The sequence below is a fragment of the Phalacrocorax carbo genome, chromosome 1 (assembly GCF_963921805.1).
Source record: "Phalacrocorax carbo chromosome 1, bPhaCar2.1, whole genome shotgun sequence".
NCBI lineage: Eukaryota > Metazoa > Chordata > Aves > Suliformes > Phalacrocoracidae > Phalacrocorax > Phalacrocorax carbo.
The window spans coordinates 191854906-191879683 of NC_087513.1; the positions used below are offsets into that span (position 1 = coordinate 191854906).

The 24778-nt window shown below is 40.2% G+C and overlaps 2 protein-coding genes across 8 annotated transcripts in view; one reads left to right on the top strand and one right to left on the bottom strand.

The window, feature by feature from the left end:
- NBEA (neurobeachin) overlaps positions 1-24778 on the bottom strand; it is a 505018-nt gene that overhangs the window by 131321 nt on the left and 348919 nt on the right. The window lies entirely within an intron of this gene.
- Positions 21955-24046, top strand: MAB21L1 (mab-21 like 1). Its single transcript, XM_064441022.1, has one exon. The coding sequence runs from the start codon at positions 22147-22149 to the stop codon at positions 23224-23226; it is 1080 nt and encodes a 359-aa protein (XP_064297092.1). The 5' UTR covers positions 21955-22146; the 3' UTR covers positions 23227-24046.

A 24778-nucleotide genomic window follows, 5' to 3' on the forward strand; every position in this document is an offset into this window, starting at 1 on the left:
CATCTTTCAAGAGACCTAAATTCATTATACACAAAAAGTGTAGATAGCCCTCTGAAAGGAATAAAGCTGGCATCTGATCCTCCTCTGTATAACTACGTAATCAATTTTATACCAAAGTTGCTTTGACAGTAAAACTAGGTTTAGTGAATGGTTTTGTATGTTAAAAGTAAGACGGAAAAACAAAGCAAAATAAAACGAGCAAGGTATGTGGTGACTTTGCCACAATAAGAATCCAAATAACTTTTTATTGTAATATAGATAGACATTGTGTTTAACACCAACACATAAAGAGAAGAAAATATATATTGTAAAATGAGGAAAACAACTACATAACACTAAGTAGTAGCAAAAATGTACACACTGACACAGGAAATCTCAAAGTTTCGATTAGCAGCCCTTAAAACTTCATTGCTTTTAAGAATTTATGCCGTATAGACTTAGTGTAATTGAGGAGAAATATTTAATTTCTAGCTTTATATAAGTCCTGAATCTAAAATTATCTAAAATTTATCTAAAATTTATCTAAAATTCCAACCTTTGCAGCTGACAGAAATTTCCAGGATTTACTCGAACAGCCTGATTACCATTCACACCTTCAGATCTCTGTGACACTGGCCCAAAATGGTGACTCGGTGATCTCCAAGAAACTTACACAAATGCATAAAACATGCTGTTGTCTTTCCACTTACGGCTATGTAAATCCTAGCAGAGAAGGCAGAAGATTTGTGACACTAAGGTCCACTCTGATAACTTCCTAGGTGCTCAAAGGTTGTACCTAATTTACATACAAATGTCCATACGTATATTTGTAAAACACCCTACTGAAATAGAGAACTGAAATATTTCTTTCTATCAATGTGTCTTCTGGTAGATAAATAGGCACTAATGACTGGTAATACTCACTGACCATAAGCCCACTTTTTCTTCAACCTGTAAATTTCGACACTGCAGCTGTGAAATCCGTTCTTTTTTCTTGCAGACTTCCTATACTCCAGATCATATAAAGGGAAAGAAACTGTAATAAAGGAATCTAGCAGGAAGGCAAAGGGTAATTCTGCTCATTATAGGAAGGTGTTCACTGGTTTCATTTTTAAGAAACCATAAAGCACTTTTCAGCCTATCAATCACAAAATATCAGACTATAAAATATATTTTATGTTACAGGAGTTACTTCATAACCACTGCAAGTCTTCATTTTGGTTTGTTACAATTTTGCAAAGGGCATCTCTCCAGGATGCAGGATGCTGAAATTATAAAATGAAATATCTTCCTGAACGTAGCCAGGTTAAAAAAAAATAAACTGGTATGTGTTGAATATATACACATAATGGTCAGTCAGGAAGACAGCGTACTACAAATCAGTGCTGGAAGCCTTCCTTAATATAAAAATATCTGTTGATAACCTATTTTACATGGGCATGGCAAAGAGTACTTGGAATACATGCTTCCATAGTCAAGTGGCTGGGTTCTCTTTGGACTAAAGAAACTGAGTAATAAAGAACCAAAATCTGTGACATTCTGAATCTTCCATTATTCTGATCCTCTTAGATATCTAGAGCTCAGAACAGCCCGAACATCTTCAAACAGGCTTATATCATACAATTTACATTCACTTCATTTGTTCGTGATACTAATTTATGCCAAAGCCTTAAATATGGGGTAACTAAGGAAACAAAACAAAACAAAACGAAACACACATCCTCACGCCATTTGTTACTATTGTAATTCTCTTGTTCCAGGTGTTTTTGAGGAAAAAAAAATCACCACAGGAGACATACATTATGGAAAGAATTGGATAGTCAAGATTTTTATTTCACCAGTCACTGTGCATACTGCGATCCAAACAGAAAATACATTCCCGCTTTGATAAAGAAGTTGACAGAACAAGTTTCAAATTATTTCTGGTTACTTCCATCAGATATATCATATTAATATTTCACTGAGAGCTGAGCATTTTAAAAATGTAATTATTTATGGGTGTCCAAAGCCCTAAAGCCAGCTATTCCTGTCTAAATGTAAACAAAGATCTGATTGACTACAAACACAGACTACATTAAACTCAATCACCATTTATTATGCACAGTTTACTGTTGAAGCTAAATTCTCATCAAATGAGATTCAAGACACAGGCCAAAACTTTTTTTTTTAAATTATGTTTTAAGTGGCATTTCCTAAAATTTAAATTCAATGAACAATAATATATGTAGAGTTTTTGATCTCGCTTCAGTATTATCTAATAATGATGGTACTAAATAAAAATCACTAGAAAGCTATAGCATCTGCAAGACAACAAAAAAGGCTTACAGCAGAGACTCCATGAAACATTTAGCTGGTATTTTCCACACACTGATCCAGTGAAAAAGGGTAAGCTGTAAAAATGTGCTTCTGAGAGTTTCAAACCATATTGTACAGAAGTCACATCAAATTAATACTGAGGACCATTTAGAGCTTTTATTCTGAAAAGCTTTTGAAAAGGGATTAAACTATGAAAACTCGCATGATACTAAAGTACCTATTAATGGGTTTAGGGGGGGAGGAACAATGAAAGTGTTATTTTTAGATAAATCGTTACTTTGTATGTAGCAGCACAAAGCATTTGCTAAAGAGACACCGCAACAGTTCTCCGGCAATGTCCCACACATCTAAACACTGATTAGCAGGAGAATTTTTCTTGTCATTAAGAACGATCTCGCACAGAAAAGAGGGTCTTATGGTTTTCTCTTTAATTTTCAACAATTTCTATAAATAATTCATTAGGAAAAATGTAGCCAAAAATTGAATAAGTAAAACCAGCGACATTTTTAGAAGGCTACTTGTTATTGTAGAAAATACGAATGCATGTTTGTAGTCTTCCATACACACATCTGATTATCAAAAGCCTGGTAACAAAATACTTGTATTAAAAAAGTTCACACTGTACAATGCACTTAACACACAGAAAAAATTATGTTTTCAAAAAATAACAGGAAACAGCATGCGTAGTGAGAACAACGAACTGGGGTAGTTGTCATCTCATCAAAAATAATGAATGCTCAAGAGATTTCTAACTTCATCTCTTCCCAGTCATTTGTCCGTTAACAATAGGCTACCAGGAGAGAAAAGACTAGGCGCAGAGCGCACTCTTCTTCCTCGGGTCTAGCTAGCACCTGTAGCCTCCAAACAACTATGTACCAGCTGAAATCCACATGACGACAGCCCCAAAAGACAACTGGAAATGTTGTTCCTAGCCTGCTGTGCCTCCATTCAGCGATGGGATGCACCACATGGTGGATGACAGCTTTGTGTCTGCCCCATCTTGCAGCCTCCCCTCCTCCCTCGACACACAGTCGTGCACACACAAAACAGTCTTATGGCTAATGATGCAAACATGAAGTGTAAAGTCTCCTTAATTTGACCCTTGTTAAACTCCTAATTGGATTGAGGCGGTCTCAGAGTGGAAAGCAACCCTGGATTATTCAAGAAAGCTTTTACAAAATGAAGACCAAATTACAAAAGGCTTCCACTCTGGCTGCAGAACACCACAAAGAACAGGCAATGAATTGCAGCTGTCACTTAAGTTAAAAATCTAATCATTTGCCTTTTTTTTTTTTTTTTTGAACAGGTAACTTTTTGAACAGTTTCTTCATTGTGATACTCTTCAGAGTGCGCTTGACCCAAATTTAATAAGCTGCTATTAAAGCAGAAGAGCAGCTGTAGAGCAAACACTGTAGAATGATACCGTGCATTCAGGCTCTTAATGATTTTAAAATGACTACAACCATTGCTTCATTCAAGAGGAACAAAGCTCAGGGCTCTTTGCTCAACAATGTCTTAACACAAACTGTCTGAACAGACAGCATTCATTTGTCCTTCATGAACCCAAAAGGTCAGCTGCATTGCTGAGAACATCTCAACAGTTTAATTGTGTTTCTCCTGTAGGAAGACTGAGAGGAGAAACTTGGGGATTCCTTGTATATGAAAACTAGCCTTTTTTTTTTTTTCTTCCAAGGAAATATACAGCTTAAGTACAGAGACAAGGGGTGCATGATATGCAGACAGGTGTAAAACATGAAGTAATTATAGAAGCTCAAATTAGTTCCTAGGCCTGAGGCAAAAAAGAGAACAGTGCCTTGACAAAAGGGAATAGCAAATAAGGATAGCAAACAAAAAATGGCTTGAATGTGTAAATTAGCAAGAAAAATGAGACAGAAAAGCAGCTTTACTCTACTATTATTCACCACATGAGAACAGAGCAGCTGAACATGATCAAGAGGGCTTTGGAGGAGAGAGGCAGGCATCAACACCGAAACGAAGCCAAAGAGTGGCAGCTCCGCACTTTCTAGTCAGTCACTCATTATGTGGTGAAGTGCTCTTGAGAAGTGCCTCTTATACTTGACCTATCATATTACTTCTTCTGTAAACACATAATCCCTGCTTGTTAGGTGGTGTCAACACTAGCATTCATTCACTGTGGTAGTCCTTTTGTGTATAGACACTTTAGAAGTGCTGCCAAAACCAAAGAATTGACACCATAATAAAACAATTTGAATTTCAACCAGGTAAACAGATCCTATGCGCTTCTGTAAAATGTACTGTGCAGAGCACTACATCCAGTTTCCCGTATTTGAGACAAAGCTGCCTTCTTATCACAAAACTATTTTCTTTGCATGTCCTTTTAGCCGGGACAACAACTGATCACCTAATAATTAACGCTAATAAATGAACATGGTTTAATAACAGGAATTACAGCCACTGCAACTTATTTGCTTCATGCATAAAAAAGTTTGCATATTTTTACTACCAGTCAGCTAAGCAGAAGACCCCAAACAAAACAAAGTGTGGTGGTTATGCAAAACTGATTACCTCCTACATGCAATATATTATTACCATATTACCAAGGTCACAAAAAAGCCATAAAACTGGTCAGCTTTTATGCCAGAATTTCATCTACTCATACAGATATTTTATACTTCAGTCTTTGAGGGGACTTACATCTGATTATTATAATCAGATATTTAGACCTTCCACTCAAAGATTATATTTTTTGCTGTTAAAGGCACAAATTCATACTTAAGAACACTCTTTTTAACCAACCCAGAAGTATAAATAATTGATTCTGTGCTTCTGCATTAACAGAGGTATTCTAGACAGAACATCACTGTAACATTTATGAAGTGCTCCGAACACTTTTGCAGGCTATATGACTAAAAAGATGAATCATTCTTTCATTCAACACTCAACAAAATATGAGTGAACTTTCTGATATATCTCTGAGTATCAATGAAACACAACACTAGAATGGTGGTATTTGGTTAAAATGGCAACTTTTACAAATGACTCCACAAAGACACACAAAAAGGAGACTCAGATATGCAGACCCCACCTCTCAAAGCTGACGAGCCATGTTAGCACTGGGCACATCAAAAGAAGCAAGAAAGTAACATTACAGGCCCAACATTGCAACAAGGTGACTTGATGCATTACTGCAGCCCAGTCTAAAAATTAACATATTATCATGTTACACCCATGTCATCATCCTCCTGCCCAGGATTGCCAAGATTTTTTTGTTGTGTTTTCTTGGGCAGGAAATTAAGCCTATCCACATGTACATTTTGCAGCTGAACATTTTGTGTTCAGGCGTTGAACTACACATTTCTGGGAAACACCACCACCACCATGACTAGTGTTTGGCTCAGCTTACTTAGCAGGCAGCTACAGGCAGCTTGCCTACTGTTTGGTCTGCAACTCGTCCACCTGGGAGCAAGGACAGTGAGTGGCTACCTCTGCTAGCCACTGCATCTCATTCAAGCACCTCTGACTGAATTTTCATCAGCCTCAACCAACCTGAACAAACTCATATCAAATGAAAATCTAATTCTCACACCTTCTACCTTTGCCTTTCAGCTGTTGCTTTTCCCAGTCCTAACCCTTAGACAGAACTTCCTCCCTACATCACCGTCCTTTTAGAAATTCCATTTTATACTGGCTTTAAAAAAAAATCAGATGTACAAGCTTCCCACATAATATGGAAGCAAACATTATTTGTTACAACCATTCTACCTTTTCCACCTCTTTCTATTTTTTTCTACCTCCTCTTTCTATTTTTTTCCCCCAATTTCTTGCATTTGTGAAAATTAGACTGCAAAATGAGGCCAGAATCACATAATTTTTATTTCTGTAAGGCAACATGGAAATGTGTGTCACTCTATAAATATTAAACAAGACCAATAACAAATAACATAGGCTTGTGAATGAAGGCCTCGTAAGACCCATGTTTAGTAACATTAATTTAAGAACATACAGTACCATGCAATACAAGCAAGTTCAGCAGTTTGTGTATCCAAAAAGGTCTTGTTCAGTCCTACTCATTAGGACTTAATTTAGAAGGTAAAGAAATACCAGCCAAGGTGTCAATACAATTATCTACACTTTTAAAGACGTGCCATGAACTTCATTATACGTGTTCCTACTCAACTTCTGGAATTTCTCAGTTGTCTCCTTCTTCTCAAACACATCCTGTTTCCCATCCTAATAAAAGTTTCCCTTACTGTATAGATTGCATAAGCCTGTGGACAGGTTAACCTCTAGGTCAGTGAAGGATGCTGAAAAGGCTGCTGTTTTTACAGTCTGGGTGCCTGGAGAGTAGCTCTTGGAGAACTACCTTATTCGCTTTCACAAAGCAATGACTTCTACCCACAAAAGCAGCAACTACATTGACGCTGGCTCAGTTCAAGCACAACCAAGAGTAAGCCTAGGAAATGTCGACACTTTCCAGCATGATTCACAACATCAGAGTCACCACGTGGGCCAACTGCACTTAGGTGCACTGGCAGAGATTTCGACTGGGGATTTCTGCTGAGTGTAGTATTTATCTTTATATGAAGAAAACCCTACAGGTTTCCACTTTAATTCAAACTTCTTTAAGCAAAGAACTACTTCTTCCTTCATAATTTGTCCTCTGATTTCCCCCTTTGGTTGGCTTTCTTCCCCCCTTTATATTGGTTTTTTAGTCCCCTTCAATGAAACAAATTTTACTAGAAGTTTTCAAATCATTTTTTCCTGAAGATGTTAATGTCCTTCATTTCAAATTAATTCTCTTTGATCTTTTTGCCCTGATCTTCAGCCCACCCACTCACTTTTTTTTCCTAATCCAAGCACAGCATTTTTTTTTTTTGGTAATTCTCTTGGTTGTGATTTGTTTCTCCTATTCCACAAAGCTGTATAATCTTAACTAAATTGATGTAAAAATTGGTGTTTTAATTGAATCACTATCATTTCCCCTGCACAACTGATCATCACACACAGTACCACAGGGTCAGCGTCAGGTTGGAGTTCAAATTCCTTATGCATTCACTAAACTCAAATATGCCAGCATTTGCTTTACAAGCAATCTAACCTGACCACTGTGCGACTGATCGACACAAGTGGAATACGGCAAACACTCTTCCACCAACGCTTTTTCAGGATTTCTAGAAAACAGAAGGTCCAGCTAGGCAGCCTGGCCCCACAAATCCAGGAGACTACCAGGGAAAATGGAAAGACATGGCTTACCAGCAGAAAGGAAAATCTGCTGCTAACAACGGTGAGCTTAACAAGAATTTACTGCCCCAAAAGCAACTCAAGCTTCTTGGTTCCAATTTCTGTACTTGTAGGTACTAATGAGTACTATTCTACTACTGTTTTCTAGATACTCATATGAAAAACGATTTTCACCTACCCATAACTGATAAGCATATCATATGCACTAGCCCTAGCATGGCCATAAGTAAATTTCTAGGTTCAAGGTGACTTAAATAGTCATTCCTGTCACAAAATTCATGTAAAGTAGCAAAGGAATAGAAATTAATAAAATTAATGCAGCTTGCAGAAGATGGGAAAGTAGTACAGAGGATGAAACTACAGCTGCAAATTCCAGCTGTTGGAAGGCCACACTCTGCTCTGGTGCAAACTCTTGCAGAGGCCGGCTAAGATGAGGCATGAGTTCATGCAACAAGAGTTTGCCCAGTGCAAAAGAATGACATGTAAGCTTTACTGACTCAACTAAATCTGATGTAATTAGTGTCTTTGTTTTAGCTAGTGCTTGATTTGAACTATTAATCTTAAATATTTTATGAAATGTTCAAAATTATATAGAACATGTATACTCTGACTAAACATGAGTAGATTACTCAGCAAACAAAACTACACCTGACAACAGCAATATTTTAACAGCACAGAAACATAATTCCAACTAACTATTCTTTAAAGGTGTGACAGTCTTTCTCTAGGGAAACAACTGCTCATTTTTAGGCATTTTCTAATATACCGGTCATTGTAGTTTGTCATGGTCCTTCACACAGAACAAACAGAAACCGGAAAATCTTACAGAATGTGCAAAATTCTGGTTTTCATCTGTGAGGTGAATCCTATCTAAGGATTTCAGTGACAAGTATGTGTTGTCAATTTAGCAAACCTCTTGTAACATCTGTCATGATAAGTAGGTAATACGTATGTTATCCCGAAAGTCAAAGCCTATCACAACTGTATAGTCAGCGAACCCAAACCCAGGCCAGATTTCAAATCACCGTAAATCATCATGTAAAATTTGTCCTCAGAACACTCTTTTATATACGAAGGAAATCCAGAACAGAGCACAAAGCTAAACATCCTTATTGCCACACTTCAAAACTAAATTCTGTTTATTTAAAACAACTTAAATCTAACTTTTACATTATTATACAACTTTCTCAGCAAACCAGTCAGTTTTCAAATTATATGTTTCTCCACACACATTATATTCACATGGGTATATTCACACCCATCATATACAAACAGATTTTCTCCAATGCTCTTGCCTTCTGATGGTTATCATCTTGGGTATATAACACTGCAAACTCTTACTAGGAGAACGTGCTCCATGCAAAGTCAGGAAGAAAAATGAAGTCACTGGCAGACCTTCTGTCCACTTTTATCTTCATGGTTATGAAGATAAAAATTAAGTTGAAATTTTGTTTTGTCTCCTTTCCTTTCCTCATGAAAGTACTCATTTTGAAAAATGCTACTGATCCTATAAACTTCACTGCTGGGACAGGTTAGGGCACAAGCAAACCTCAGGTCTGCTCGTGACCACATCCTCTTGCTTAACATGCTAGCTGAGGAATGTCATCTTAAGAGATTCACTTTTGAGAATCAGTGATATCTTCTCACCCATCATGCTGCTAATGTTGTCTTGAGCATATCCCAGGTTGTTTCCACAAAAACAGACTAAAACAATAATTCATTTTTAGTAAAGCTATTTTTCTATTCATGCAGCTAGTAGGAAGGATTTGAACTATATTTTCTGAGCAGTTTTCCAATCTTACATAATGCTTTTTATGAAACGCGTACCAAAATAAGCATTCATCTCTCTTCTCCCATTCCTACAAGCAGTACTGTAACTTTTAACCCCTCTTCTTTCTGTGGAGGAAAAGTTTGTTTAAGCACTGAAAAAAAGAAGATGCAAAAATCTTTCAAATCTGGATACAGAGTTAGAGGGTGAACATGGGAGAGGCTGATATAACTAAAGACAGATATAATTGAAGACTATTATTACTGTACACTGATGCTGAGACACTAGTAAAAACATCCAGCCTGCTTCGATAGATGTGAATCTGATAGAAGAAGCAACAAATCCTGCAGCTTCTGTGCACCCCATTACTTCATGACTTCAGAGGTATGTGAGCGTCTTGGAAAAAAGATTTTTAAAACCATCCCGGCAAACAAATGTGCATACTTCTTGTATAGGGGATGAGTCCCACGAATGTCAGTGGATTTACTTGCCTGAGAGACTGGTAAATCATGACAAATTAGGGTGAGAATGGTACCTCTAAGGTTAAATAAAGGTTGACACCCAGGCTTCAGTAATGATTGTTTTATGTTGCTTTCTTCGGCCTGCAAAGCTACAAGGTATTTCCTTCCCAACTTTTAAGTCCATCTTTCCACAAAATATCATCAGTTATCAGAACTCAAATTGCTAATAAAATCTGCTTTGCTAAGAGGTATAAGGGAACCTATGGGGTTCAGAGGAACATTGAGCCATTTAACAGCAGTACATCTAAGCGGGTTACTGCCAGTCTGGGAAGAGTACATGACTAAACAAGCCATGCTAAAGTCAATACCCCTGAAGTTACAGATCTCATTTATAATTTCAGTTCGTCCCTATATTTTTAAACAGATGTACCCAGCCAACATCTTTGTAATTAGTCTGTGGTACACTGAATAGCAAATTTTCTCCGATGGACTCAATACCACATGCTCCCATACATGTCCAAAGTGGAAGGCACAATATAACCATTTTACAGAACTCTCAGGAATCAGACAGGAGCAGAATAAATCACTCTGCGAACAAGCTGTGTACCAGGCTTCATTAGTTATAATTACCCCCAAAATATGCTCAGCAGAATGCACACGTGTCATCTGGGAGTGACACACAATAGAGTGGGCAACTTATAAACTCCTCCAAGCACAGAAAGAGTCCATAAAACAACTGGCTTGTGCATTTGGATTCATGTGATAACACCTCCTATTGCATAAGCCACCAGATGACACAGATGGGGCAAATCCAAACAAGGAACATTTCTTTTGTATAGGCATTGGACTTCATTTGATGCCTATTCAACCAACAAGCTGAGAAAGCTGAGTATGAAACACTAGATCTTTGTCTTTTTTATTTCCCAGATTGTGCTACACTTGCTCAAAATAATGAAACATGTATAGTTTTAAATACTTTGAACATAATGACTTAAAGAAAAAACAAAGCGAAACAAAACAGGATGTTAAATTTAACATACTTATGCACAGGCAAAACCAAACACTTTTTCCCAAACTTTAAAAGGAAACTTTCTTAATATAATATTAAACAGCATCTCCCTTTCATACATCCTGTTACCAAAAGCTGTAAGTACTGACTGAAGCTCTTTGAGAACATACATACCAGCAATCAGGTCTGTTCTTTTCTGGAGAAAAGAATATTAATTAACATTATGTTCATGGATCAGATTAGCTTTCCTTTAATGATTACTACAGAACCAACCACGTTACAATTATTGCAACGTTGATCTCATCTTAACTTTGCTCTTTAAACTTGTTCATTTTTTCTGCCTCCTGTACATTCTGCCAATCTTAATAACTACTTTCTGTCTGGGACATTCCAATCTCATACCAAATGCATATTTTTTTCCTCCTATTCTTGTTATTTACTTCCTTGCATCCATACACCATAGTGTTCCTGGTCTTCTCATCATGTGCCTTTCCACATCTTTTCTGTAGTTTTCTGTTATTGCCCAGTGCTATGGAGATTTGATCATGTGAAAATACTGGGGGTAAGTACTTGTTTACTGTTGTAGACCTATGCCTTACTCGGAAGGAAACTGTTACTCATATACAGTTCACTGTACAGACTGATTTAATGGCAAATATAATATGCAAATTAAACATGCTCATACATGTCAGTGTTTTAATATAAACACAGAAATATATATAGTTTGGATGTACATGTGTAGGCTAGTGCATGCGTACACGTATTGATATGAATGCCCATTTACTTCTGTATTCAAGTGGATAAACACATACAAATAGACGTGCATAATCATACAGGCACACGTAGGTGTACGCATTCAAAAAGCATCCTACACCTTTAGGTGGCATATTCAGTGCTTACACCGCGTTACGTTTCTGACATGCTGTTAAGGAACTATGTAGTATCCTCACATCTGTTCGCTACTTCCAAGACAACCCAGAAAGTAACTCCAAAAATCTGACCAAAGAATATATTTAAATTGGTAACTTAATATTAACCACATGACACTGAGTTTTCTGAAACTGCTTATACCCATGAAATAAATACCCCGTTTTGATACAGTGGACTCTAACTGAGGTTCATAGATTTAGAGTGGAGACATGAACTGTCATGGAGAGAACTGTGTATATCCACAATATGTAAGATCAATAAAGGTCTGTTATGAATAGCATCAGTTAACCTGTGATCCGTCACATCTGTGCATCAGTAACACTACGTGGATGTAAGCAAGGCGAGGATTTGGCCCGCTTGTCCCCATTTTGGTGTAGTGCAACCAAGAGGTCAGCTTCAGTATTCATGCGTTCAACACTGGCAAACCCCATACAGCGTTCACAGGCGCAGTGGCAGCAATTTCCTATTTTTAAAACATCAGAGAAGTATGAACAATTTTGTGAATTCGAGCTGCTGTGGTATTATTTGAAGTCACTGCCTTCTTCTTTTCCTTTCTTTTTTTTTTTCTTTTTTAAAGAAACAGATATTGAAAGTATCCCAGCTAATAATTTCATTCTGACACTTGAGTTTAAAAGGTTAAGTTACTATCTGAAGAAAGGTAATCTGGCTGCCTTTCATAGCAGCCTGCAAGCTCTGCAATCTGCATAGAGAGGGGCATTTGTCATCATTAGCTGAGCAGTGACAGCTGGCACCTAGGGTGTCCCAGATTCAAGAAGCAGCAAAGACGCTCTTTTACCTTAAGTTGCCTTTAAGTATAGCATGCTTCATAAGGGGCAATATTTTCTTTTTGTTATACAGCATGAAATAACAGCAGTGAATGGGATCTGTATTTTCTTTGGCACGGAGAACAGGCTGATATACAATTAGCAGTTGCCTTTAGACAACAAGACACCAGGTGTATTATATGAGCAAACATCCAATTCATGTCACTTGAAAATAACTACAATTGGCTCAAAATTAGGGCAGTATATTTTCCTTCAAAGATATTTCAGCCTGATTGATTTGTAAATTTTATTTATGGACATGACAAATCGTGAATAAAATACAGTTTTTAACTAGAGGTTTAGTACTGTCACTTCAAGCTAGGAATGCCTAATCACTTAAAACAGGTTATTAGATATAGGGAAAAAAAATAGTCCTACACTGGCATACAAGCTAATGCAGTACATTAATGCTTTGGAAGAATACCTCATGGAGCACTATATTAATAGCAGAGCTAGAAACTTAAAGTGTATTCTCAGGGTGTATTTAACAGTTAAGTTTGTAGCTAATTTTTTTTTTCAAAACAGTTCCATGAGATTTTGCAAATGTGTTCATATTTAAGAGTGTATTTAATAAACAGAACATGTAAAAGCCTATGAAAGGAGTCATGTTCATACTACCATCAATTATTTAATCTATGAAAGACTGAAGAAATAGTTTATAAACTTTAAAAGACCCTGACCTGGTTAATTTTATAGAAACAAAATACAAAGCTAAAAACTAATATATCTTGACATTAGAAAAGAACAACACCACCAAACAAACAATCTAAAAAAAAAAAGGAAGAAAAAAATCTAATTTCTCCACAGTCTCTCAAATTTGGAAACATAATCCATAATGCTAGATTTTGCATTATTATGTAAACTAGTTTTTAACAAATAAAACTAATTTTTGTGTTAATGTACAATCTATGCAAATACATGCAGTCATTTATCAGGAAAGCTGACAAGCATTCCATATTGGAAAGGGAAAATGAAACTGCCTCAAGAATAGAGGCAATTAATTATTTCTGTATTTTCCCTTCCTCTGTCTTGAGGCACAAAAGTTATCCATCCAGTTAAAACAGCAAATGAAATAAAGAGATTTTTTTTTTATTTAAACACATATGGCTTTTGCCTGCAATACTGATCACCACAAGGTCTACAGATGCCCGTGGCTAAATTGTACACTGGCAGATGCACACAAGGGAAAACTGTGTTAATGCAGCGTGGTGAACAAAACAAATGAAGAACTGAATTTCGGGGCGGGGGGGGGGGATGCGAAGGATAGAGGACTTCTTTTACCCCATCGAGATACGCAGTTTGCCTACCAAGAGTGGATTAGGTTCATTATAAATCTAACCTGAAAAGTTTTTTCTCACCGCCTATGTCAAAAAACTAAACAGTGTGTGGAGAAGAAAACATCCACGCAGATCCACACAATTTTGTAAGGTTCAGATTATAAATAATGGGTTTGCCAAGATAAATGGTTATATTATTTCACCTTTACAATTAAGGACTAATAATACATAATGAATGTACTCACAGAATATGATGAGAAAACTGTTGTCCAATGTACTTGCTGTCATTTTTTTACCTACTTAAAGAAACAACCTCTTGAAGTGTAGCTGAAAATTGCAAGCATTACAGCACAACCTAGCATACGTGGTATATTCTTGTGTGCTTCTGAGTGCTAGTATGAGTTCTGTGCTTGTTAATTGTTCCTTTTTAAAGCTTATTTTTTAAAAATGGAAGCCAAAATTAGCCAGTTCATTCCTGGAAATAATTTGCAGAAGAAAGAAAAGAAGAAAGGGAGATGGTAAACCACTCACTGAAAAGAAGACAGAATCATATTGACTGCAGTAACTTCTCTCTTAATAGGTCTGTACACACTGCAGAGCTTTAAAATTACCACTGTGATGACCAAATAAAAATAGTAAAGAATATATTTATAACATATTTTTGACATGTATCTTGAGTACGTCACACAATACAAATCCATTCCACTAAAACCAGTGATGTCCAAAAAAAAAACTAATCCATTTTTTTTCTCAAAATTTCCTTTAATTTTACAAAGTAATTATTCTGTAACAACTGAAACGGTAAATAAAGAAGATTCAGAAATGTGACATAATAAAGAGATCTCCTTTGCCTCATCTCAGCCTTAAGAGAGAACAGTGTCACTACCCTAACAGATACACTGTAATTTTTTTTTCTTCATTTCAATGGCACTTACGTATTATCAACAATAACATGCCCAAATGGCAAAATCTGTTTCTACTATTAAGAAAAATCGATAGCAATATTCCTTGAAGATAAACAGATATTTCCATAAGCAGGTAGTATTTCTCTTTCAACAATTGTATTGGAGATTTATGAAATTACAAGACTACATGTTACTCCTGTAATCTTTCTCGTTTCAGTGACACCGGCACTATGCCGCGAAAGACCCAGTTCTGTATATTCTGTCCTAGAGCTGGGCTGAAAAAATGCTGGGGGAAAGTAGGAAGGACAGTATGTGATCTAGGTTACATTTTCGAACCCAAGTAAGAGGAGAACTAGAGTGATTTGCTGCTCTTAATCAAAGACTCAGTTCTCCATTAGATAAAATATTACACTCTGCAATGACAATGTTCCACCAGTTAAGAAAAAAATGTTCAGAGCGGTGGTGGGAAAATCAATACATTTTAAAGGCCAAAAGATGTAAGCATCGAGTTTTTCCTGAAGAGATCTCTCCTCTTCTTCCTTAAATAATAAATTGGTTGACGTGTTTATAGTACAGTTATAGCTAGGATATTTTTAGGAACAATGAATAAGTGTTTTTAGCAAGTAGGTTGCTTATCTTTAAGACTGTTACAAGATTCTGTATCTTTTAGGAGTTATAGAAATAGTCCTGAATATGCGGAAGTACATGAAAAATACAGTTTTGAGATTTTGAAAGCATAATCTTTCACTCATTTCTCCGAATAACCTCACCATCCTCATAAAGACTTTACAGCATATTAGGGAAAGCATTTTTGTGGGAGCATCTTGTTAAAATCTGGACAAAACAGCACTGTCCTTTCTCAAGAAGCTAATTCAACACTATTGCCAAAACACAATGAAATTAATAGGGAAGTTCTGCTTGACAGAAGAGTAGGTGTTTGGGCCAAAAATATATTTCCTCACCAATGCACTACTTGATACTTTAGATATTTTAAAGACACACTGTATTTCATACTGTTCATAAGTTAACCTCCAAGTGTTACCCCACTTTGGCCCTGATCCTGCAAATAACTGCCCATGCACTTAACTGGGAGCCTAAAGAAGCCTCTGACCTCACCAGAACCAGCTGAATGTTTCCCTAACCATGTGTGCGTTGGCAGGATCAGGGCCTTCATAAGGTTCAATGAAACATATTAATCACTCATGACCGACTCACTCAACTCCTCCCTTCACCGTTATTTGGAAAGAAAATATCGGAAAGCTATACACTACATTAAAAAATAGAAGTCTGCATTGAAATATGTTAGGCATGTCTTTTTATAGCTAAATTGAGATCAAGTGAGTTACACAGGTAATTTACCATAACCATGCCACTGAAAGGGGAGAGGACAAGTTTTGTTTTGAGTTAGAGGGACTTAACATGCCCGAACTATTGGTGGCATAAAAATCAGCAATAAACACAAAACATGAAAAAATGGTTACGAAAAGATGGTGTTTACTTGCAGCTTTGTATAGGCTAGTGTTCAAAAAAGTTGTTAAGCAACGTGTTTTCTGCTGATTTCAACAGCTCTAGCAGCTACCTACAAGACGATGTAGTTCGCTAGTCGATACAAAACCAGCTTACAGAAAAACACCAGTCACAAAAATAAGTATGTTCAAGACATACCACCCTCTCCTTTTGAATGGGCTGATAAGGTGTTGGGTTACTCATAAAACATAGCATGAACAAGCTGAGTGACACCATAATTTATATAATGATGCATTTCAAATGCTCCCCCACTTCAGTTTCAACTTGTATTTTCTAACACTCTAGTTCCCTCTCAGACAACGTGTTCCAGGGCTAGAAGTTACCAAGGGGAAGGGTTAGTTTAGACATGAAGTCTTCGGATGCTGCACATGCAAAACATACAGCTTTATTTTCAAGGTCAACGTTGAATATTTTCAGCCATTTAATCATATACAGTATGAGAGAGTTCTGCAGTGTTGGGTGACCCACTACAGATGTAGTAGATTTAAAGGCACTAATCCCCACTGATTCCACACTCCTCTCGCAGTTCAGCAGAAAAGAGCATTCTCCAAGCAGATCTTCAAAAAAAAGTGTTGGACTGCTTAAATAAAATGCTGTACTTTAAGGAATGTCTGGCTTTGGAGAAGCTGATGGAGAAGTGAACTAAATGAATAATTCAGTGCATTTTTTTCCTCCTTGAATGTTTCTGCAGTTCTAGCTAAAATTACAGTTGTGCAAGTTCTATGTTTACTTTTGAGATGTAACATCTTAAAGAAAACAAATCAATTACTGATTTTTTTCCCTTAACAGATTGCAGATTAGAGGAATTTAAAGCATTAACAGTTCATCCGTAAGACCTAAAATGACAAAGTCCAACGGTAATACAAACTCTTTTCATGTTTCTTTTTTATTTTTAACGGGAAGAGAATACGTACACGTGTTTAGGTTAGCACTAATGAATGCTATTTGCGTACTGTAAAAAGGAGGTATATCACAGTTATTCAGAAAAGTAAAAACCACTTGCAGAAAACTGTAGATAAGGGAAGAAAAATGTTTGGGTACCTAATTATACAGAAATTTATAGGCAAAAATCTAAGTAATGGAGTGCCTAAGTTCACTAAAATTACACTTCTGCAAACAGTACAGCAACTTGCATTTAAACTTAACCTTTCATTTGTTCCTAAATTTGAAAGTGTAGTCAAAAAGTAAGCTACAAATAAGAATACAGAAACATGCAGGTACCATCAACTTCTATCACAAAAATATGATGCTGCCTATTTTATATAATGTGACACTTAAAGCAAACACGGCACAAATATCTGTCTTTAGTTTTCCTACTCAAAAAAAAAAAGTAAATTTATTGTTGCTGGCAGGATGATATGGATGAAATAACCAGGATGAATTGAGGGGGGAAGGGGAGAAAGAGGAGCCAAGAAATCAGATACATTCAATGAGCCTTCAAACTCACTTCAGCAGTAGGGATAAATAATTTAATCATCTCAGCTTCATTTTTTTCCTAGCTCCCTAGCGCAATAGGCAGATATTAAAAAATAAAACTTTAAAATTCATGAGCAGTTGTGTGTGGAAGAACTACCACTATGTAATAACAAATATAAAGTTATATCAATGCGAGTGCTTTGTGTGTATATGCATCTGTGTGTGCATTTTAACTCACACTTTTCACCATATCAAGAAGAATTTTTTTGTGAAATTTATATAGAGCAACTTTCTTTTTTCTTCTTCTTCTTCTTCCTCTCTGTTTTTTTTTCTCCCCCACATTACATTTTGGGGGCGTGGGTGAGCACCTGTGGTCAAAGATTTTCACCACCATTTGGTTTTTCGTCTAACATGAGCACTACGTGACAAGGCACTGTAGTTTGAAAGATTTGAAATAACAAGCAGAGTTCAACAAATGCTGCTATAGTACCCTCTAATTAGGGGAAAATATCCAGAAATCACTGATTTGGTAAAAGTCACCAATATCATATGGTACCATTATCCTGACAAATGATCAATCATCATTTTAATGAGGTGATTTTAATCTCAATTTTCCAGAACAACTCAATACATATAAAAATAAAACTCAGTGATGAAAAGGTGTTCCTTCCTTTTATAATTTATGAAGAGCACGTTAATAACTACAGAGAAAAGCTAACAGCATTAAGTGGCCAGAAGCTTCGAAAATATTAATATTTTATATCATATATAGTCAGATAGATAATAATTTTCATAATCTAAACCAAACCACTGACTTTTTGCCATGTTAAACGATCCGGTCACCTTAGCAGTTACATTTCAGCTGTTGACTGGTGTCAGCCATGCCTAAATCCACAAATTTTAAAACTAAGAAATGTTTATTGTGCATGTGTGAAACGAGACGATGTAGTAAAGCTAATAGCAACCTTTAATGCTAAACAACACCCTGCCAAGGCTATGGCTATATTTGCCCTCGCCACCAAGATCCAATAAATACTTATAACCTGCATTACCTGATATCATAGGTTCATCTTAGCGTTATATATATAGAAAGCTCTGATTTAGGATATAAGACGTAATTTTTATTTAAATTAATTCTGCCACACGATGAAAATTAAGCCTATTGACAGCTTAAAGGTACGACCCGTCGCCTTTTGCCTTTAGAAACCGGATTTACTGAGCTACAACCCAGGGGGCAAAAAAGAAACAAAACCTCCCCCGAAACATTTCCATCTGGAAGGTGTAGCTGCGACGCAGCTGAAGCGATGAGACGCTGCACCGCGGCCGGTGTGTCCCCTCGGCGGGACAGGGCCGCTCCCCTCGGCGAGGTGGGAGGAAGGGACGACCTTTTGTCTAACTTTCGTTTTGACACGGCGCCGGTCCGTAACCTCACGGGGAAGCAGCTCTTTTCTTATTTAAATCGCGAAGAAGCCGCCCTCGACGAGGCCGGGCCGGGGGTTTCGCGCCGGCTCCAGCTCCGGGGCCGAGCGGCCGCCGCGGCGGCGGGGCGGGGACCCGGGCCGGGGCCGGCACCGCCGCGGGTCCTTCCCCCGCCCCGGGCGGTCCTCGGGACCCGCCCGCCGGAGTTGGACCCAACTTCTCCGCTTTTCCTTCCTCCGCACGGCCCAGCCGTGCCCTGCTCCGGCCAAAGCCGCGCCCGTGTCTGAGGGCAGGGCGCGACCGGCGTCGCCCCCGGCCCCGAGGGGCGGGCGGGGGGTGAGGGAGGGGACGGTGCCGTCCCGGGCCCCATCCGCGGAGGCAGTGGGGAGGGATGTGCCGGGCCGGCGAGGTGCCTCCCCCTCCCCGCCCGCCGACGGGGCCCACGGCGGTGCGGCCGAGCTGCTCGGAAGGGGGGAAGAGGGGCAGCCCCCGCCTCCGCCGCCGCGGCAGGTTCCCCGGGCAGCCGCCGGTAAGAGCAGCGGGGCGGGGGTGGGAGGCGCCCGCCTGTCCCCTCGGACCCAGCAAGGACCCCCGTAAGTGCCCCCTCGGGGGAGGCGGGGGAGCCGCCCCCGGGAGCCCGCAGCCGAGCGGCCGCGCACGCCGCCGCCGCCCCGGGGGAGGGAGGGAAGGAGGGGGGAGGGAGGGCGGGGGGCGGCAGCCCCGCACCCCGGCTGCGCTCCTCGGGGGCGGCTCGGGAGGCGCCGGGACCGGGAGCGCGGTGCCGCCGCCGGGCCAGGGAGAGCCACGCGTGTTCCGTCCGCCTCCCGGCCGGGAAACGTCTCCGGAGGAGGGAGAAAAGCCGGGAGGAAACAAGCTCCTCTTCGGCCGAAACAGCCCGAAAGCGGCCGCCCCTCCGCCGGCGGCCATGGGGCTGCGGCCGAGAAGAGGAAAAGCTTCTCCGGGACGACCTGTCACCTGCGGTTTTTCGGCGAGGCGCCCCAAGGCAGCCCTCGGCCCCGTTCTACTAATGGGCGGAAAATGATTCCCGCATCAGCCCCCTCCCAGGACGCGGCGGGGGGAGCGCCCGTACGACCGCCAGACCGAGCGAGCCGAGCACGAAGTCAGAAATTCTCCTCTATGTGCAATAAAGTTGGTCGCATTCGTGCTTTGAGTAAATGCCGTGAATTCTTCTTTGCGGTATGACTTCTCCTTAGCGATGGACATGCCTGTGACAGTTACTTTAAAAATTAGCAATCGGGCAGTAGATTAAATATTCCAAGCGATTAAAAGCTTTGCTGTTCTGGGGTTGGGGTTTTTTTTTTGTTTGTTTGTGTTTTGTTTTTTTTTTTTTTCTAAAAGAAAATATAATTTAGGGTTCTCTGGAAGTGAAGCTCAGTAAATGCTGCAAAGCAGAGGGGTTTGCCACTCCAACTTATTTGCAAACAATGGTCCCGATTACTAACACTTAAGGCACCGAAGGAGAAGTTGCTAATTACACATCACACACACGCGAAACCCCAAACTGTCAGATTAGTAGCCTGCCAGCATGTTTGCAGTCGCTAGCATCCCTCCCGTGTGCACATTTACTAAACGCAGCTTGCTAGCTGAGCTCGCCCTGCGCTAAACCGCCCAGGTTTGAAATTAATAGATACTTATAGCGCATTTCAAAAAGCAGCTGAACATCCACCCCTCACAACGTATCGGAGCGCTATACGGAACATAGAAACGAAGCTAAGAATTGGCAGATGAGATTTACCCTTCATATCTGCTACTTGATTTCGTGAAAAAGACCTGACAGATACGTTTAGCGATTGATTCTCCCTTCATAAGGTACAAACACAAAAAGCGAGGCAGAGACAATGCCGAAATGCATTAAACCTCAAAATCGATTAGAGCCCGTCAGAAGATCTTTCAAAACAATACAAATCGTGGACTTTTGCGTAATATTTTATTCCAAAGGACACTAAATTTGCCGTGAATCTGCTGCCTTGTTCACTGCCCGGTTCACGAGAAGAAAAAAAAAAAACAAAAAACCACCAAAACACCCCCCAAACCCGAACAACTTCTCGCTCGCAGTTACAGACAGCTATCAGGAGGAAAGGACAGCGTGATGTGACGCCAAGTGTGAGTTAATGAATTTACGCCTCCGCTGCTGCACGAGCGAGCCCGGTCTGCAGCTCCCGGGGTGATGGATGCCCATTAATACACCTGCATTCACGTCTCGGCCGTGGGGAGGGCACGCAGGGATTCAGTGCGGGGCGGCACAGTTTTGCCAAGTCCTTTAGAAACGTCAATACCCTTCACGTTACACCCAAAGGAGACCGATTTCTCTTGATTTCCGAGCGTACAGATGACCGGGGTGGTTCTTCTGCCAGTAACCTTCTACCTTTCTATATGTGCCTGCGTGTGCGTGCGTGTGTGTCTGTGTATACATATCTATCTCCTAGAGAGGGATTAATTAGCCGGGTTTGAGCTGAAAGAGGCTGCAGTGACGAGCCCAGTGGCGATTGGCCGCCCGCCTGCCTGGCCCTGCCTTTATAATTTCCACACGAGTGCATCTGGGCTCTTATACAAACCAACAGCCAGCTTCTTCTGACATATACACACACACCCGGCACTTTTTCCACCATCTGATTAACCACCCTGCACACACACAGTGATTACTACGGGAAAACATAAATAAATACGAAGAGGTTTTATTATTTTGACTACTGGAAGCCTCGCTGTGTCTCAGTGCAACTTTTGTTTTTCTTGCTGCTGGGGAAGGTGCAGCTCTCGATGCTTTCCTCTCACTCACGGACCCTTTAAAAAAAGGGGGAGGAAAAATATCGCCCCCTCCAGTCCCCCGCCCGCCCCCCCCTCCCCCCCCCCCCCCCCCCGCCCGCCACACACACTTCAAGACGGCTGATCTAAAAAAGCAGGAAGAGAGCATCTGAGGAGCAGCAGCCCCGGCGCATTTTGAAAAACATTTGTTACATTTCAGAGTGCGGCAGCCTGTTTCTCCTCTGAAGTTGGCTCCAGCCTTAGCAGCCGCATTGGATCCCACAGCCTATTGCGAGACTCCGGTATACAATCCGGATCTCTGCCCCAACATGATCGCGGCCCAGGCCAAGCTGGTGTATCATCTGAATAAATACTACAACGAGAAATGCCAAGCCAGGAAAGCCGCCATCGCCAAAACGATCCGAGAAGTCTGCAAAGTGGTGTCGGACGTGCTGAAGGAGGTGGAGGTGCAGGAGCCTCGCTTCATCAGTTCCCTGAACGAGATGGACAATCGCTACGAGGGGCTGGAAGTCATCTCCCCCACGGAGTTTGAAGTCGTGCTGTATCTGAACCAAATGGGGGTTTTCAACTTCGTGGACGACGGCTCCTTGCCGGGCTGCGCTGTGTTAAAGTTAAGCGACGGGCGCAAGAGGAGTATGTCCCTCTGGGTGGAGTTCATCACGGCGTCTGGCTACCTCTCCGCTCGCAAAATCCGGTCCAGATTTCAGACTCTGGTGGCTCAAGCCGTGGATAAGTGCAGTTACAGAGACGTGGTAAAGATGGTGGCGGACACCAGCGAAGTGAAGCTGAGAATCAGGGATAGGTACGTCGTGCAGATCACTCCGGCGTTCAAATGCACGGGGATCTGGCCGCGGAGTGCTGCCCACTGGCCGCTTCCCCACATCCCCTGGCCGGGACCCAACAGGGTGGCGGAGGTCAAGGCGGAAGGCTTCAACCTCCTGTCCAAGGAGTGCCACTCTCTGGCCGGCAAGCAGAGCTCGGCCGAGAGCGATGCCTGGGTGCTGCAGTTCGCCGAAGCCGAGAACAGACTGCAGATGGGCGGCTGCAGGAAGAAATGCCTCTCCATCCTCAAAACCTTACGGGACCGTCACCTGGAGCTGCCGGGCCAGCCCCTGAATAATTATCACATGAAGACTCTGGTTTCATACGAATGCGAAAAGCATCCCCGCGAATCGGACTGGGACGAGTCGTGCCTGGGGGACCGGCTCAACGGGATTTTACTGCAGCTCATCTCCTGCCTCCAGTGCAGGAGGTGCCCGCATTACTTCTTGCCCAACTTAGACCTCTTTCAGGGCAAACCTCACTCGGCCCTGGAAAACGCGGCCAAACAAACGTGGCGACTGGCTAGGGAAATACTTACCAACCCGAAAAGTTTGGAGAAACTTTAGAGGGTGACTATAAAACCGGCCCGACCGATAAATCTGCTCATTTCCCGGTGAAGCTTAAGCTGCCTGTTCGAAAAGTAAAATATTTCCACTTGACCACGCAAATAACGTTCTCTTTTTAAAAAGGAATACAGCTTAGGCTCTTCACAAAGAAAAGCAAACCAGAACAGCAAGTATCGTTCCTCTTATCTTCGTCACAGTTTTGCAGTTCCCCGTGAAAAAAAAAAAAAAAAAAAAAAAAGATAATAAAGGGGAGGAAAAAAACAAAAAAAAAAACCAAACAACCAAACCAAAAGAAAGTGTGTTACCCGGAAAGCAAAATTGGCCGTAATTTAAACACGATTGTGACCTGCCTAGAAACGGTACCAACGGATTATAACAAAACCCCGGTATTTTTATGTAAACCCTCTGTGAGTAAAAGCTATTTGGATATGCCACCTGAACAAACCCTAATGTACCTTTTAATTTGTATCAAATATTGTGATCTCACATTGTCTTTGAAATTGTGGATGTTGGTGTTTTGTGATTTGGTGAACGGAAGTTAAATTGCCATTTTGGATACTTCAAGGACATTTTCTGCTAAAGAGAAGATACCGTTTGAAAAGGTAGATTTTATCATGGTACTTTTGTTAACTGTCTTTTGAAGTGTCTGAACTTAACAAGTTTACATTTTTCGTTTCATATATATTGCTTGTTCTATTTCTAACATTCCATAAATATACTTGAAATGTTATTTAAATATATTCAAAAGAAATTTGGATTCTGCTTATATAATAACGCTTGAATATTGGAATTATATATTTGAAAATGCACTTGAAATACACTGGATAATTACCTTTTGTGATTTAGATTTTAATTTCTGTTGCTGATTTATTTAATTACAAGCTAATAAATGAAGTAAAATGCATGTGGGTAAGTGTTTCAATACCGGATCAAGTTTTCTACCTGAAAAAACAGAGGCAGCTACGTTTTGTGATTTTTGCCTTGCTGTTGACAGTTGCATTTTGAATAGTTTTGTAGAACAGGGGAATACTGGTGGTACAAACACATTAGAATTTACCTCAAGTCGACCACCAGCAACTGTCAGGCACCGATGTAGTTGTTAATGCAGTAACACTTTCAGCCGTCAGAAAAGTAATCTATTTTCGAAAGGTTTACTACACGGCACTGATGTGCTTCTGCTCGGTTTTGAACAAAGCTGAGGAAGCACCACATACCCCTGAAGCAGTCAGTGTACTGAGTAAGCAGCGAGCCTGCTAAAACTAGTGTTTTGGCACAAGTTATAATAAAGAAGAAAATAAAATTTATAGGTGAAAGGTTCAAGCCGGCACCAATGAAGTGAGCAACATTATTACTTCTGACCTACAAATCCGCTAGGAACGTGATAAGATCGCCGGCTGCACTCCCAGAAATCAAGCCCCTGCACTCCCAGGGCATTCAGAGGGAATAACATGTGCGTGCCTACAAAACTGCAAGCGATCCAAAACTGCCTGTCCATACTGCAGCGCCTCGTCCTTCTCAGCATTCATTTATTAAAGCAGCCTTAAGACCAAAA